This window comes from Opisthorchis viverrini, assembly GCF_000715545.1.
Source record: "Opisthorchis viverrini unplaced genomic scaffold opera_v5_128, whole genome shotgun sequence".
NCBI lineage: Eukaryota > Metazoa > Platyhelminthes > Trematoda > Opisthorchiida > Opisthorchiidae > Opisthorchis > Opisthorchis viverrini.
Window position 1 is genome coordinate 1,102,160 of NW_008751782.1, and position 13,327 is coordinate 1,115,486.

The following is a 13,327-nucleotide window of genomic DNA, read 5'->3' on the forward strand; positions in this document are numbered from 1 at the left end:
GTCCCTATCTGACACTGTACTGTTTGTAATCCACCACTCGAAATTAATACCAATGCCTTGTTGTTATATTCTTTCAACGAAAGTGGCACATGTTGTGGAAAAGGAAAAGAAAAATCGATTGCGAAAGTAGCCGTAAGGCCCGTGCCAAACGGCAAAAAATGAGAGATCCTGCAAACAAAAAAAGGTTCAAAACTAGTCAAGCCCGTTTACGAAACTTAGCTAATTGAAGAATCAAGGTGAAAATCTGACGAGTTGTGCCATTTTGCTACCGAAAGCTGTACAAAAGATAAAATACTTCTACTACTGATCTGGTGTGTTAAAATTCATCAGCCCGGGGCATGACGCCTATGGTAGCCGCGTAAACAAAACTGGATGGGAAGTTGTTGTCGACTAAGGCTTCAGGTGGGACAGGAATTGTCGCGTGGTTTGGGTGTTGTGACGCGCGATCTAGTAGAAATCCGCTACAGGCGCACATATAGCAATAAACTGGGGAAGATTTTTTGCAGAGAAAAGTGTATTTGATAGAATGCGGAATTCTGAGAAAGTTCGAGGGCCGCATTTGTCCAAGTAGAGCTTGAGCACACCTAAAGATTTGTGACATTTTAAAGTGTAAAATGTGACAGGCAGTATTAACCATAACACCTGATTAGCCCCACACCTGCACTATTAGTTGAGACCCACATTCTGTCAAAATGTTTAGCCTATAATCCAGCGTTGTATCCTACATTTTTTTCTTCGCAGCAATTTCGTGTCACTGCTCCTTATTACAGAATGACACAGCTGTTGCCAAAACCTCCACTGGGGAAGAAACCGAAGCCAACATGGTCGCTTTTAAGAAGACATGCAATGATTGTTCCCAAGGACCGTCGTGAGTTGCGCCGTTTACAACAGAATGCACAAGCCGCCTCCAATGCTTGTAACAGTCCCATCCTTCTTGTCAATAGGTAAGTTCAAGGCAAATATCTTTTGGTGGAAAGAACGTTGTCCGACAGTAGTTTTGCATCCCTAAACATTTTTTTTATATTTTCGTGTCCCATCAAAGAATCTTAATGTATGGTGGTCTATCTAGGTAGCAAGCAACCTTACAAAAAACTCCAAATATCGACAATCTGAACAAAATTTTTGTTTAGTGTGTCACCGGTGGGCTGACAATCTGTTGACTGACCCTGTTGAATGAAATCGGACAATAAAAGGCAAATAACTTTTGATCACTGGACTGTATTAGAATGCGTTTTCCGCCAAAAATGGTCATCATATTCGAATGCTCTAAAAAATTCTATCTGCTTAGTTGCCCTGCGACTATTCGTTTTTTCATATTAGCAGTCGGTTTGTAGATGTGGCAATGTTGGCAAGGCAGCTACCCATATCCAAAGAGTGGAACAACGTCTCCTGCTCAAACAAACACGCTTCTCGCAGATTCGCTCAAGCTTCATCAGATAAGCACGGTCTCTAAGTTCTCATCAACTTTATGTTATACATAGACAACAAATCTTGTGCACCTTGAGAAAGATGCTTGTTTTTTAATTAAGCTGACTTTAAATGGGGAGTTAGGTGATCTGAATCCCTTGTTTATGAATTATTCGCATTCAAATGAGTGTGTTCCACAAAGACCACCACTCGCTTCAGTTGGCACGATTTTCCAGATAGCTGTATTTATTTTCTTGACGGAAGTCTGTTCATAAGTTTGGTGAAACTTCTCCGATTTCATCCCTCTTGGGTCTTTTCAAGTGGTCATAGTGCTTCAGCTTCCATCAGTATACCAGAGAACAGAAGTAATCAACGGTAAAAATATTTTAATGGTAATTTAGTGATGCAATCGAAGGCAGTATTTGCTGAATAGCTGAGAAGCTGTGCTGAGCTGTATTACCTTTGTTAGGAGACATCTTTAGCGCGCATCTCAATAAATCCACTAAGGTTTTCATCGAAACATGGTTATACTAAAATATGGTTATACTGCTAATGTTATGTAAGTAGCTCAAAGGAAGAATAAAATCCATCCGACCGATGAAACCCGTCTGAGAAATCGTCACCCAAAAAACTGTCAGTTCTTGTGACCGGGTGATGTGGATCCGGTGACTGATCCGGTGACTTGTCTAATTCCGGGTCAATCACGCCAATAATCAGTCCCTCGTGGTGGAACGGTTACGTGTTCAATCACTGGCCCGAAAGCTTCCGTTTTGAAACTCTGAGTTTCGTGAAATGGACGCTGATTCCCAATAAAGACGCATTAGTTTCACAGTGCTTTTTGGCTTTTCAGCATAGATTGGCTTTTCTTGGAGGACGAAGTCTCCATTATGGTCTAACTCTTTGCTTTTCCCGAATAATTGAACAAATTTTAAGTCCAACATCTGTACCAGCCCAATATTCTTGTTGAGTCCATGGACCAAGTCAGTCCCCAGTATTCACCTGAGTCGTTAGCTTCTTCCTCAAATGAGATCGAATATACGAATAACCCAGCGTCGGTATGAATATTCAGGCTAATGTCACCGGCAAACCCAAGCAGCAAGCGCAGATTCATTCACGGTTACATGGTCACAATGACAAGTTAGAATTTCAGGTGACTCTGACAACTTGAAGAAAGAAGCCTTACCGCGCTAAAATCACCATGGTGACATGGAAGATGTGATTTAAATTTAGATGACCGCAGAAATTCCGATATTTATTCATTCTGGATAGCATGTAAAATGACTACGAAAACGTCAAAATCCGATTAAGTATGCTAGTAATTCAATGTGGCGACGCAGATCTTGATAGGCGCGTTCGACGTTCTAAACACCGAATATGTATGAACGTTTCGGATTTAACACGTCTAATTCATTCTTAACACTGTCTGGTTTTTGGTTTTGAACTCAAATGCGAATTAAGTTGCCGGTAACATAGAACTGAAGCACATCTTACACGATTCAGTTTTTGTGATAATTGAATAAGTTTTTGAACTTTCGAAATTCTTCAGTAACATCAGTTTGTTTTATTCTTCTCAGTCCCTTGGAACGATCAGCGGGACCACCCAGTCTGTCCTCTCCGATGCTACTTCGGATTCCGATGGACACTCAGGATCCTGTCCAGAAGGTAAGATAAAATCAACAAACAGATTGTATCTCTTATCTACCGTGACAAAACAATACTCACCCACTTGAAAGAAACCACTCATAAGGTTGCTAAATACCCTCTGACATCCCGCAACCCATTTCAGTGTACTTGGGTCCCATCGTGTAGGCGCAGCCGCAGAGTCTCCGTCAAATTTATGTTCTACTTGAAACCCAGGTGTGTCGAGTTCGCGGAATACACTCATTTTCACGTTAATTTTTTTCAGCGGGACACTTGATGGAATCTAAGCTGAATCGCTTGTTTCACGAAGGGTGAATTCGGTCGTGAGCTGTCGAAGAATTTTCAGCGATCTTATATGTAGTTTTACTGCGATAATTCGGATATCGTCCGAACTAAAACACGAGATGGCCTTAGTGCAGCACATCAGTTGGAAAATACTGTGAACACGATTCAGATAAACCTGTCATCAAAAGCAAAGTGATTTGCAGAGGAACGCATTTTTTACGGATGATCAGCCACATCCACTCAAATTACATGCTTTAAACTGAACAAGAAAAAACACTAAAACCAAATGTCAGGGTGACAAACTTTTCAGCTTTATTAGAAAAGTTTAAACAAGCCTGCTGAATTGCATCGTCCTGTCGACATCATCTGCGCAATAAAGAAGCTATGAAGCACTTGAAATACGAAGGAGTTTTAGTCAACCTCATACAGAGTGAAAAACAAGATGGCTTTAACTCGACGCAAAAACTTTGGTTGAATAGTTTGCACACATTAAAAGTGTTCACTGAATCCCAAAGCATGGCGCTGCTTTATTACGGCAGCTTACTTTAATTAACAAAGTGGTCGGTGTTTGGACATGGTGAAATCCAAAAAATGTGTTTAGTACCCGCTCAAAGCCAAGACATCGAGACGAATGTGGCTACCACAGTTTCCAGTTAGAGTTGGACCATGTTGTATAATGTTTGAGCCTTTTGATCGCCTTCCTCGACCTCTAGAGAACTGCCAGTAGATCCAAGCTTTGCTGGATGTTCGACTATCTGTTTCCAAAAATTGTCCGCAACCATCAGAGAATTCATTAAATGAGTTCACTACAGATCGGCTGGTTTGCGTCTCAGCCTAAAAATATAGGTGCCACCCTGACAGAACCCAGTTGTTGAGGGAGTCTAGAATTTATTCTTGAGCAAAGACCGTGTGGGCTCAGTGCATCGGTCTAACACGTTGAAGTGCGTCGCCGAATATATAATATCTGATGACCTCCTCAGGGCTTTGACTATACAGCGATAGACTAAAGGTATGGATGAAATCTACCTACCGTGAATTTGAATGTCACGTGCATAGACGTAATACACCACTCACAAACACAAACCTCATACAGGTGAAATTCCCCTGGGTTACAGGTGAGTCTCCCTCAAAACCAAATTTGTTTTCTAATGCGTGTACTTTTTTATTATTTAATCTTTCATTATTATCATCTCAAGCGTTTCATCATTAGTGCTTCCGTGTCAATTTAGTTGACTGCAGCTTAGCTCCACATTCAGAGGGAACTCAGCAATTAGTTGGAATCGCTTGAGCGCAAAATGAAGTGTATAAAATTTGCTCATGCTAAAAAATTCGCTAACAAAGTAGAAACCTTGGCGTAGTTGGAATACGGAATAGCTTTGCTTCATCTCCCTGGATCTAATATCGTTATTAGACTGATGACACGTTCAGCGGAGCTAGTAAAGTAACCCTAATGAAGTGTGTGGATGTTGTATCGTGGGTGGCCGTCTATTGGTTACACCTGCGCTGAGCCTGTCAGACTACGCGATAAGAAGAAGACAGAGAACACGGGACACGGCTGTATTGTCAGGACAAAACACAGAGCTTCTGCGTAAATATATAGGATGACTGAATGGCCAAATATGGTCGTTCACTTGTTTGCTCTGTACAGCCAATAGTGGTGTTCCTGGCGTGAACAATTTGAGCTCCACTCTACTGGTCTTATGTTGCTAAGACGTGTTTGGTGAGCCCCGCCAAAGCACCTGCTTTCCGGACGTGTCGTACTGATGGTGACCTTGGGGATGCGTCACTCTCTGCACATGTCCTTTTTACATGTCTGGGCGCCTCCTGACTGTGGATAACACTGTCAAATAGCTTTTTGAGTGATATTTCTAAAACGAACTGTCACATTTCAGAAGAGACGTGCACAACTGGTATATCGGGTTGCTTCAACAAACTCAGAGTTTGCTATTCTAACAAGAGACACCATCGTCTGCAGCGTACCACAAGGTGGATCCGCCAGAGGTATTAATCTATTTATCTCCGTGCTTACTGAATAGTTCGAAAATTCACTAGGCTTTGGTAAATGGCTCTCAATATTCCCCGGTAATTTCGTGTTTCGCGCGCACGATGGAACCACAAGTTTCTTCTTCAGACCTGATATAGACAGCGGTCAGAGACATAACCTCTATTTACTGAAGTTGTCATAATTTGCTTGCGTAATTTTGTAGGATTTTTATGATAACGACGAAACGCTCTAACCATCGTGAATACGCTCATCGTTTGAAGCAGCTGAACGATGTTTTGTAAAAGTTGCGTCCCTGCCGTATGTATGGCATCAGTTTTCACTCGATGACCAAGATCCTCTTCATCTCTTCCAAAATTCACCTAAGCATTCTAGCTTTGAGTACGCCAGACAAATTAAGCGAAATGACGCTTTGTTTCTTCTGCTCACTGGTTAAAATTTGCTGTCTCACTGACTTCAGTTTATCAGTATAAGTGCTATTTGTTCGGTGTGCTTTTTGCTAGCACACCGTAACAGCTAGGGTTTTAACTTGATGTGTAAGTTACAGGTGAAAATTAGCGCAAGATATTTGACCCTTGTCATGTCTCCAAAGGTATCAGTAGTCAACGGAATCCTGCCCCTTCCACTTCCTAAATATGGACAAAAACAGTCACGTAGTTTGAAACTGTGTGATGAGAGTAAGGTGCTTACTTAATTTTCAACCACCGGATTGATTTCAGTGAAATCCACTAATCACATTATTGATAGCCTAGTCGCCCATGCAGTCTTTTTGAAGTAAGTACCTTCTGTTTTCGAAAAGGTTTGGTGACAATCGGTAGATTTATTGCTGGGCAAAGTTTTGCTTGGGAAACAAAAGCTTCTTCAGGCCAGGTGACTAGGTTCCGAGGTTGGTCGAGATTTGAGGCTGAACGGAGAACCAATCAGCTAAGTCAAGCTAAATCTCTGTTGGGTGTCGGCCGAGGGATTTTTGTGTGCTGAGGTGGATGAACAAATGTTGGGCCGATGAGGAAACCTAACTTCTGCCCTTCTCTGGATGATGAGAAGCAGAGTAAAATGTGAATATACTGAATATCTCGGCCTTGAGACCATTAGGGTGCGGTATTTCGAATCTGGGATCTCCGCCATTCGTCGACTCATCACTGGCGAAGGACTTCTTGAAAGTTGTTAAAAACTCCCTTCCTGGGTTATAAAGTTCTCTATTGACGGCCTACTTCAGTTCACAGCTAGGTCAACTAAATGCTTCAAAACTGTTCTTGGTTCTCCACCTGCCTAAAACAATTCTAGAAACGGAGGTTAATTCAACCAGTGTACACCGGTTTAAACATGTTCTGTGCTAATAAAACTTCATAGCGTGAATGCAAACGAAATTGACGGGTTGCTGTGGGCTTGACTTTTCAAACGAAAAAAACGCAGCAGCTTGACCCACAAAGTTAATGCCTCACCAAAACCAGTTAAATTCACATCTCAATTGAATAGAACTTCCATAATGATTCATGCTGGCCAACGTGCTTGATCCATTTTCTGAAGCGAGCCGTGGTTTAGTTTTCAAATGTCACTTACCATTATTTCTTCGTTTCTGATTAGTTTACTTTAGATGAAGAACAAGCGATCAAACCTCTGTTTCAAGCTCCATCACCTTTGCGGCTACTCAGGCTTGATGATCAAATTCTGTCACTATCCGGCAGAGTTACTACTCTCATGGAGATACCACCAGAAGTCAAGCGACTACGAAAAGAGACAGGTGAAACATCCTTCCAAAAATTGAGCTGGCCATCAGAGTATTCTGAAACAGCACGGTGGTATGCCCCAACCAAATACCAGCTTCTTCCCCTCGAATCTCTGTTGTCCATGGTTCCCCAGGTTTGCTCGAGCCCGCCGGTAATGGCACCGCCTAGATTATTGCATTCAGACTTAATTCAAGTGACCTACCCGGAAAGTGATCTGATGGACAAACTCATGGAGCCAGCCCAGTTGTTGCGTTTACCTCAACCATTACCTCAAGAGCCACGAATGATCAACTATCTGAACGAATATGGCAGGAATTCAGCTGGGGATATCTCAGGATCGAAACAGGTGTTCCTTAAACAGGACGAAATATTTTTGGCACCAGTACCGAACGTGGCGCTCCATCCAGAAAGTGTGGCATCTTTGGAAGGATATAACAAAGGGAAACGTGTTTCTGCTTTCGACAATACGACGTCAAATTCCTCAGCATTGCACATTCAAAATGATAAAGGAATTCAGTTTTCAAGTTTGCCAGCTAGAAAGGAAAGAGCTGAGATGAAAATGGCAAATAAAGGTAAGTAATCCGACCATAAAATCCGAAGTTCATATCTTAGGCCAGAGTTTTGCAGATTCTCTGAAGGTAGTGAACTAACGACCTATAAGTTCACGTCACTGTGTCCATGTCCCTCTTGCCTGAATTACCGATTTTTAAAACACTGTTTTACTCATTGACCGGCACCAATCATAATGACTGAACTGGATTTCCTCTTTTAGCCAGGCCTATCGACAGCCTATATTGTCGTCATATCTGGGATAGACCTGTGGTCATATAACACACGCGGCAAGCGGTTTAATGCTGCTCCGTCATCACATGCTAGATGCACTTGAAGTGTCAGATCCTTGCACTTGGTCAGCGACCTAAGTAACAAAACTCCGAAATTGGGGGTTTTTGTGGAAGGTGTATTGTTCAGTTTTGTATTACTGTCGTTTTGAATAGTCGTCCTCTTGTCCTGGCACAATTATTCTGGTGAATCCACACCAAAGGGGGGAAGTACTGGACCCGAGTTTTGCTCCTGTTAGAGCCCATCAGCAGTGCATATTCAATGGCCGTGCCGGGGTTTGAACTCCGGACACCTGACATGCGAGACGATACTAACCACATCGCTCAAGTGCGAAGACGTTCGCCCGTTCAGACGTGAGAATTCAGATGCGTGCAACGTACGCTGGTGGAACAGTGGCAACACGTTCACCTCGCATGTCAGGTTCCGGAGTTCCAAACCCCGGCACGGCCATTGGATATGCCCTGCTGATGAGCTCTAACAAGATCGAAATTCGAGTCCAATGCACCCTCCCCCTTTGGTGTGGATTCACCAGAATAATTGTGCCGGGACAGGAGGACAACTATTCAAAACGAGAGTGATGTGAAACTGAACAAAAAACCGTAAATATCTTGGTTATAAAGGTTCATGAATGCCCATTAGAGTCCCCCACATCCAGCAGCTGCACAGACCACTTAAGCTCGTATGCTGATAATTTATGATGAGAGCTAACCAAACTTGGTGCCTGGTATAGATTGATCAGGAAATGTGTTCCTGGACAGCAGGATAGGACGAACGTGCTATGGAAGAAAATCCTACATTTCGGAACAACTCAATAGCATAAGACGGAAGTTGCCGCCAGGTTCGGCAACTCTACTCACTGCCAGGTCCTCACAAGGGGTCACTCAATTGCCCGTAACCTGGACGGGTCGTTATCTAGGCTTCGGAGCAACCAATGAAAGGGCCCAAAGTACAAAGAACCTGCCTGTTTAGTACTGAAAATTTAAGTGTTTCCAGCTCGCTTTGGTGACTTGCTTGTCCTGCGTGTGTGTGGTATCCATGGTCCAGGGCAGTCAAACATATGCACCTCTAAAAAGCTCTTATAAAATTTAAGCTCCCATGCCGTGCTATCTCCGTCGACATGGACCGACTTTAGTCAACCTCTCATGTCAGGAGACGAATTGTGAGTAAAAAGTTTCAATTTGGTCCGCTTTTCATCTTATTCGTTTTTTTCTGACCCTCGTTTGTGTATCAAATATATATTTTCATAAAGTAGGAGTTTATCTGTCCTCTCTACTCACTACTTATTCTGCACGTTTGCTCTGTAGCCGTTTCGGTAACACTCCCGGACATGATGCTGTCTCCAGCCGATATAGATAAAATCCTACAATTGGTGAGTTTTTGGTACATTTCTCCCTCCTAACATAAATGGATCCCATCCGAGTTTTGTCTCACTACTGATAACTCCCAACAATTATAAAGTGACAGTGCAGTACGTATGAGTCAAAACTCCGTCAAATTAAATGGTTCCCATTCATGGTGTGAAATCTCTTCGCTACCTAAAACTTCTTGGGTTCTTTTTTACGTTTTAACCTTGTCACCACACAAAAAGTGAAACGTCCCGCTCCGAAAAGTTGCCACGTAAAATTCAGATCCGATCAGGTCAAAGATATCCACTGATGTGCCCAGACAGTGTGACAAACTTATCTACGTTTACTGAAGTGATGTTTTAGAAACTTGCAAGGGCAATCTGGCCTCATTTAACAGACTGATAAAAATGCGTGAAACAACGAGAAAACCTTTCCTCATTATGGTTGTAGTTTTTGGTGCAACTGTCGATCCGTGTGGTATGTGGTACAAACCGCCCATCAAAACACACGGTATAATGAAATACAAACTTTATAATATAATATAATATAATATAATATAATATAATATAATATAACATAATATAATATAATATAATATAATATAATATAATATAATATAATCATCTGATATATGTCACCAAAATGTCAATGTATTAGTAGTGAGGTTCGTCGTTTAGGCCAGTAACGAGGCGAGGTAACTGTCATGATCACTGGTCTGATTAAGGAACGTTGTGACAAATAAACTAAGGTAGGACTACTGGAGTTAGATTCCACTAGAACAGGACTCCCAGAAACATCTTCACGTACCGGTGAAGTGTCACAAACCTCCTCTCAGTATAACTGTTTCATTGATCAGGTGAACTGTTGCGAGGATGAATAGGCCCTCTGCGTCTGAAATAACTGAGAGCATGAAAAAATACTTGAACCGCTGCCTCATTGTTCTTAGCTGAGCTAATTGTTCTCAAAGCAGGTAAAAACAGTGGAACGCTGAGTAGTTCATCTGATCACTTTACGCATGGAGAAATTTACTGAAATGTTTTGGTCGAAAAGTTATCCTCCGCTATCATATTTTCTTAATAATCTTGTCATATTCTAAATGCCATCTGATATGTTTGCTGAAAAACAACTAGCGTTACTGTAAATTTTGAATGTCTCCTTCGTGGCGCTTTGCTTCGTTGCTTCAATTCAGCCGAGTAAATTCCCTGTGAACCAAACTAATGCACCATCAGAAAATGAGTGACGCTGATCTGGTAAGATTTTTTTGTGATTCCAACCAGATTAGCCACAGAACTCATGAAAACATGAAACGGATATAAAATTGGCATTCTAAGTAGTCTGTTTTATGTATGCTGCCTGGTCGGATTTGAACACCTCAGATAACGTTGAGACTAACAGATGTTCGATTAAGCTAACTCCTATTAACGAGACAGAGACGTTGAATTATGTAAAACAAGCCGAAAAAAGTTCCGCTGTAGAAATAGAAGGTGATGCTGGAATTGATCAACCATACAACCGGTAAACAGCACCAACGGCTAAGTGTACACATTTGTGTACAACAGGTGCATTCGGCTTTGTATCACGCAACCACCTGGTGTAATGCGCAACAAGGATTGTCGGTACAAAATTGCTTTTCTTCTTACATAAGAACATAAGTGACCGTAGAGTACCAGTGAGTGACGCAAGATAAACAAGGCGTCCAACGGATATGAGACGCACGCCACAACACAAACTCTGGAGGTTTTAAGGTGCGTCTCTGATCCATGCTGAAAATCCACCTGGTAAAAACTGTTGTGATTTGTATCGAAAGGATAGAGAATGCGTGGAGTTTATGGGATCAAGTGAGGGAGCATGATTAATGGTCTAATACCTGCACATAGTTTATATGATATGCTTTGGCATAATTCGACACTCCCTCCATAACATATTCTGGAATGCAGGCTGGTGATGGCCTATTTGTCAGTTAGTTTGGTCCAATCGCTCAGTGATTCCACAAACAAGGTTGTAAGTCTAATCACTTGGATAAAGAAGCTTTTGCTGTTAGAATTAGTACCGAAATTCACGTTATATCCAGTCCTGATTGGCGGCAAACACTGTAACGCCACTCTGATAATGCATACGAAAATTCACCAAAGTTTTATACCGTCGAATACTAGAAGGTACCAGTTGCATAATTAGTACCACAGTTTTCAACTAGGGTTGAGTTGTTCGCATTAAAAGAAGTTTTTCAATAGTAGTCTCAAGATGTCCCGATAGGACTACAGCTAATCTGAAACAGATATCTAAAGCGTCCGCATAAACACAAGCGTGGCTACCACTGGTGGTGTGACCGAGCTGGCCTCAGATTTCAGATGTTGAGCCATCATAAAACCAAAAGTTGAGTCGACCGAATATCCGTATTTTGAACTAATCTGACTTACCGCGCCAGGACGGGAAAAATGTGATATGGTAAAAAGAACACCTTCAAAATTGTGCACAATGAATTTCGCTCAACAGGAAGGAATGACCAGTTGGCAAGTTCTGTTTTGTAGGTCAGTCTTCAAGTACGCCGAAAGTACAACTAAATTGTGATGAACATGACTGATACTCTGTTCATTGCTCTATTCATTATCCTCTTGTTTTAACATTCCATATGCTGTACATACACGCCAATTCGAATACATACGTGTTGCTTGTTACGCTGCGCTGAATTCTGGATTTCTAGTTCGTCTGGTTATTCCGAAATACCTGCGAAACTTAATTCTAACAGAACTTTATCCCTTGGACTAGCATGGCATTAAAACAACCAATTATAAAGTTTTCTACAAGGTTTTGGTAACCTAGTTTGTATATCAGACGTTTCCTTTCTATGCCCAATTGAGTTCAGTTTGAGATCTGAGATTGTTCGAAATGGTTTTCCATAAACGTGAAAAAAATCACATTTAATGATCTTCCTATTGTTGAAATGCAATGTGTTATTTCGTTTCATGCATGCAGATAGACGGGCAAACGTTTGTGAGCCTAGAAAGCGGGGATGTGTCTAGCTCGGGCTATGGGAGACAGCCTGACACATCCAGAGTTAATACTGTGAATTCAGACAAACAGCCAAGCAGTCCTCCGAGCTACTCGCCTGGAGTGAAACGTCCATGTTTGGAAGCGATAGAGGAAAAGTCTACTGAAATTGATGAGGCGAAAGACGAACAGGTTGCTCCAAGGACTAACTTGGTCAACCAATTTTCAGGTAGGAGTACAGGTACCGAACGGCCGACTTCGACGTTTGGAATTAAGCGCAGTGTGGATGTTCAGACTGCCAGTGAAGCTCAGCCCATTTATCCAGATGTAGCCGAGACTTTAAATGAGCTCGACACCCGTCTGTCTGCCGTAGACAGGGTCTCCCTCCGCCTGGAAGAAGAATACAGACGCAATCAGGAGGTCAGTATCAAGGTTTATCTTGTTCCCTGTTACGTTTACGTATAAGTATACATAAACCTGTCGGAACTTTTTCATGTATGTACCTACGTCGGTCCGTGTCTTATGTTCGACTGAAAACAAGTTCAGATGGCCTACCTACAACAGTCTTTCTCGTCTTAATTAGTTATTTCCGTCTCACAATAACATATTGATAATAAAGTCTGCGCATGAAATAATCTCCCACTGCTTTTCGCAACTTTTTTTCGATCCTTTTTTTGGTCTAGCGGTTCTTTCCTAGTAATCCTTCAGGAAGCATACGCTGATGGGTTAGTCATATATATATATATATATATATATATATATATATATATCAAGTATTCCTCCTCACGTTAACACCTCTGGCATCAGCAGTTTGAAGATCTTCCCTTGCCAAAAAAATTAAAAGAATAATAACGTGGATGCGATTTTGACCAGCGCTCAGTAAATTAAGTTTACAATGCGCTATTGTTTTGCTGAACAATCAGGGGGTTTAACAGAATGAGTAAGTACGCACTAATAGCAATAGACAAATCAAATTATGTTTACCAATAATGGTCTTGAAGTCAGCTCAATAACTGGAACCTTACTGGAGCACTAAGGACACACTAATATACGAATGTGCGGTAAATTTATTCCATTACCTTAATGTATCC

General features: G+C 41.7%; 2 protein-coding genes across 2 annotated transcripts in view; one reads left to right on the forward strand and one right to left on the reverse strand.

Moving 5' to 3' along the window:
- T265_06217 (hypothetical protein) overlaps positions 1-13,327 on the reverse strand; it is a gene marked incomplete at both ends in the record, with an annotated part of 53,214 nt that overhangs the window by 6,952 nt on the left and 32,935 nt on the right. Inside the window, one exon of the mRNA XM_009171425.1 lies at positions 10,074-10,139. Within this exon, the coding sequence (XP_009169689.1) occupies positions 10,074-10,139 (66 nt within the window). The remainder of the gene's footprint in view (positions 1-10,073; positions 10,140-13,327) is intronic.
- Positions 1-13,327, forward strand: part of T265_06218 (hypothetical protein) — a gene marked incomplete at both ends in the record, with an annotated part of 38,804 nt that overhangs the window by 2,922 nt on the left and 22,555 nt on the right. The window contains 5 exons of the mRNA XM_009171426.1: positions 771-944; positions 2,982-3,069; positions 6,920-7,634; positions 9,207-9,271; positions 12,222-12,656. Coding sequence (XP_009169690.1) covers positions 772-944; positions 2,982-3,069; positions 6,920-7,634; positions 9,207-9,271; positions 12,222-12,656 — 1,476 coding nt within the window. The remainder of the gene's footprint in view (positions 1-770; positions 945-2,981; positions 3,070-6,919; positions 7,635-9,206; positions 9,272-12,221; positions 12,657-13,327) is intronic.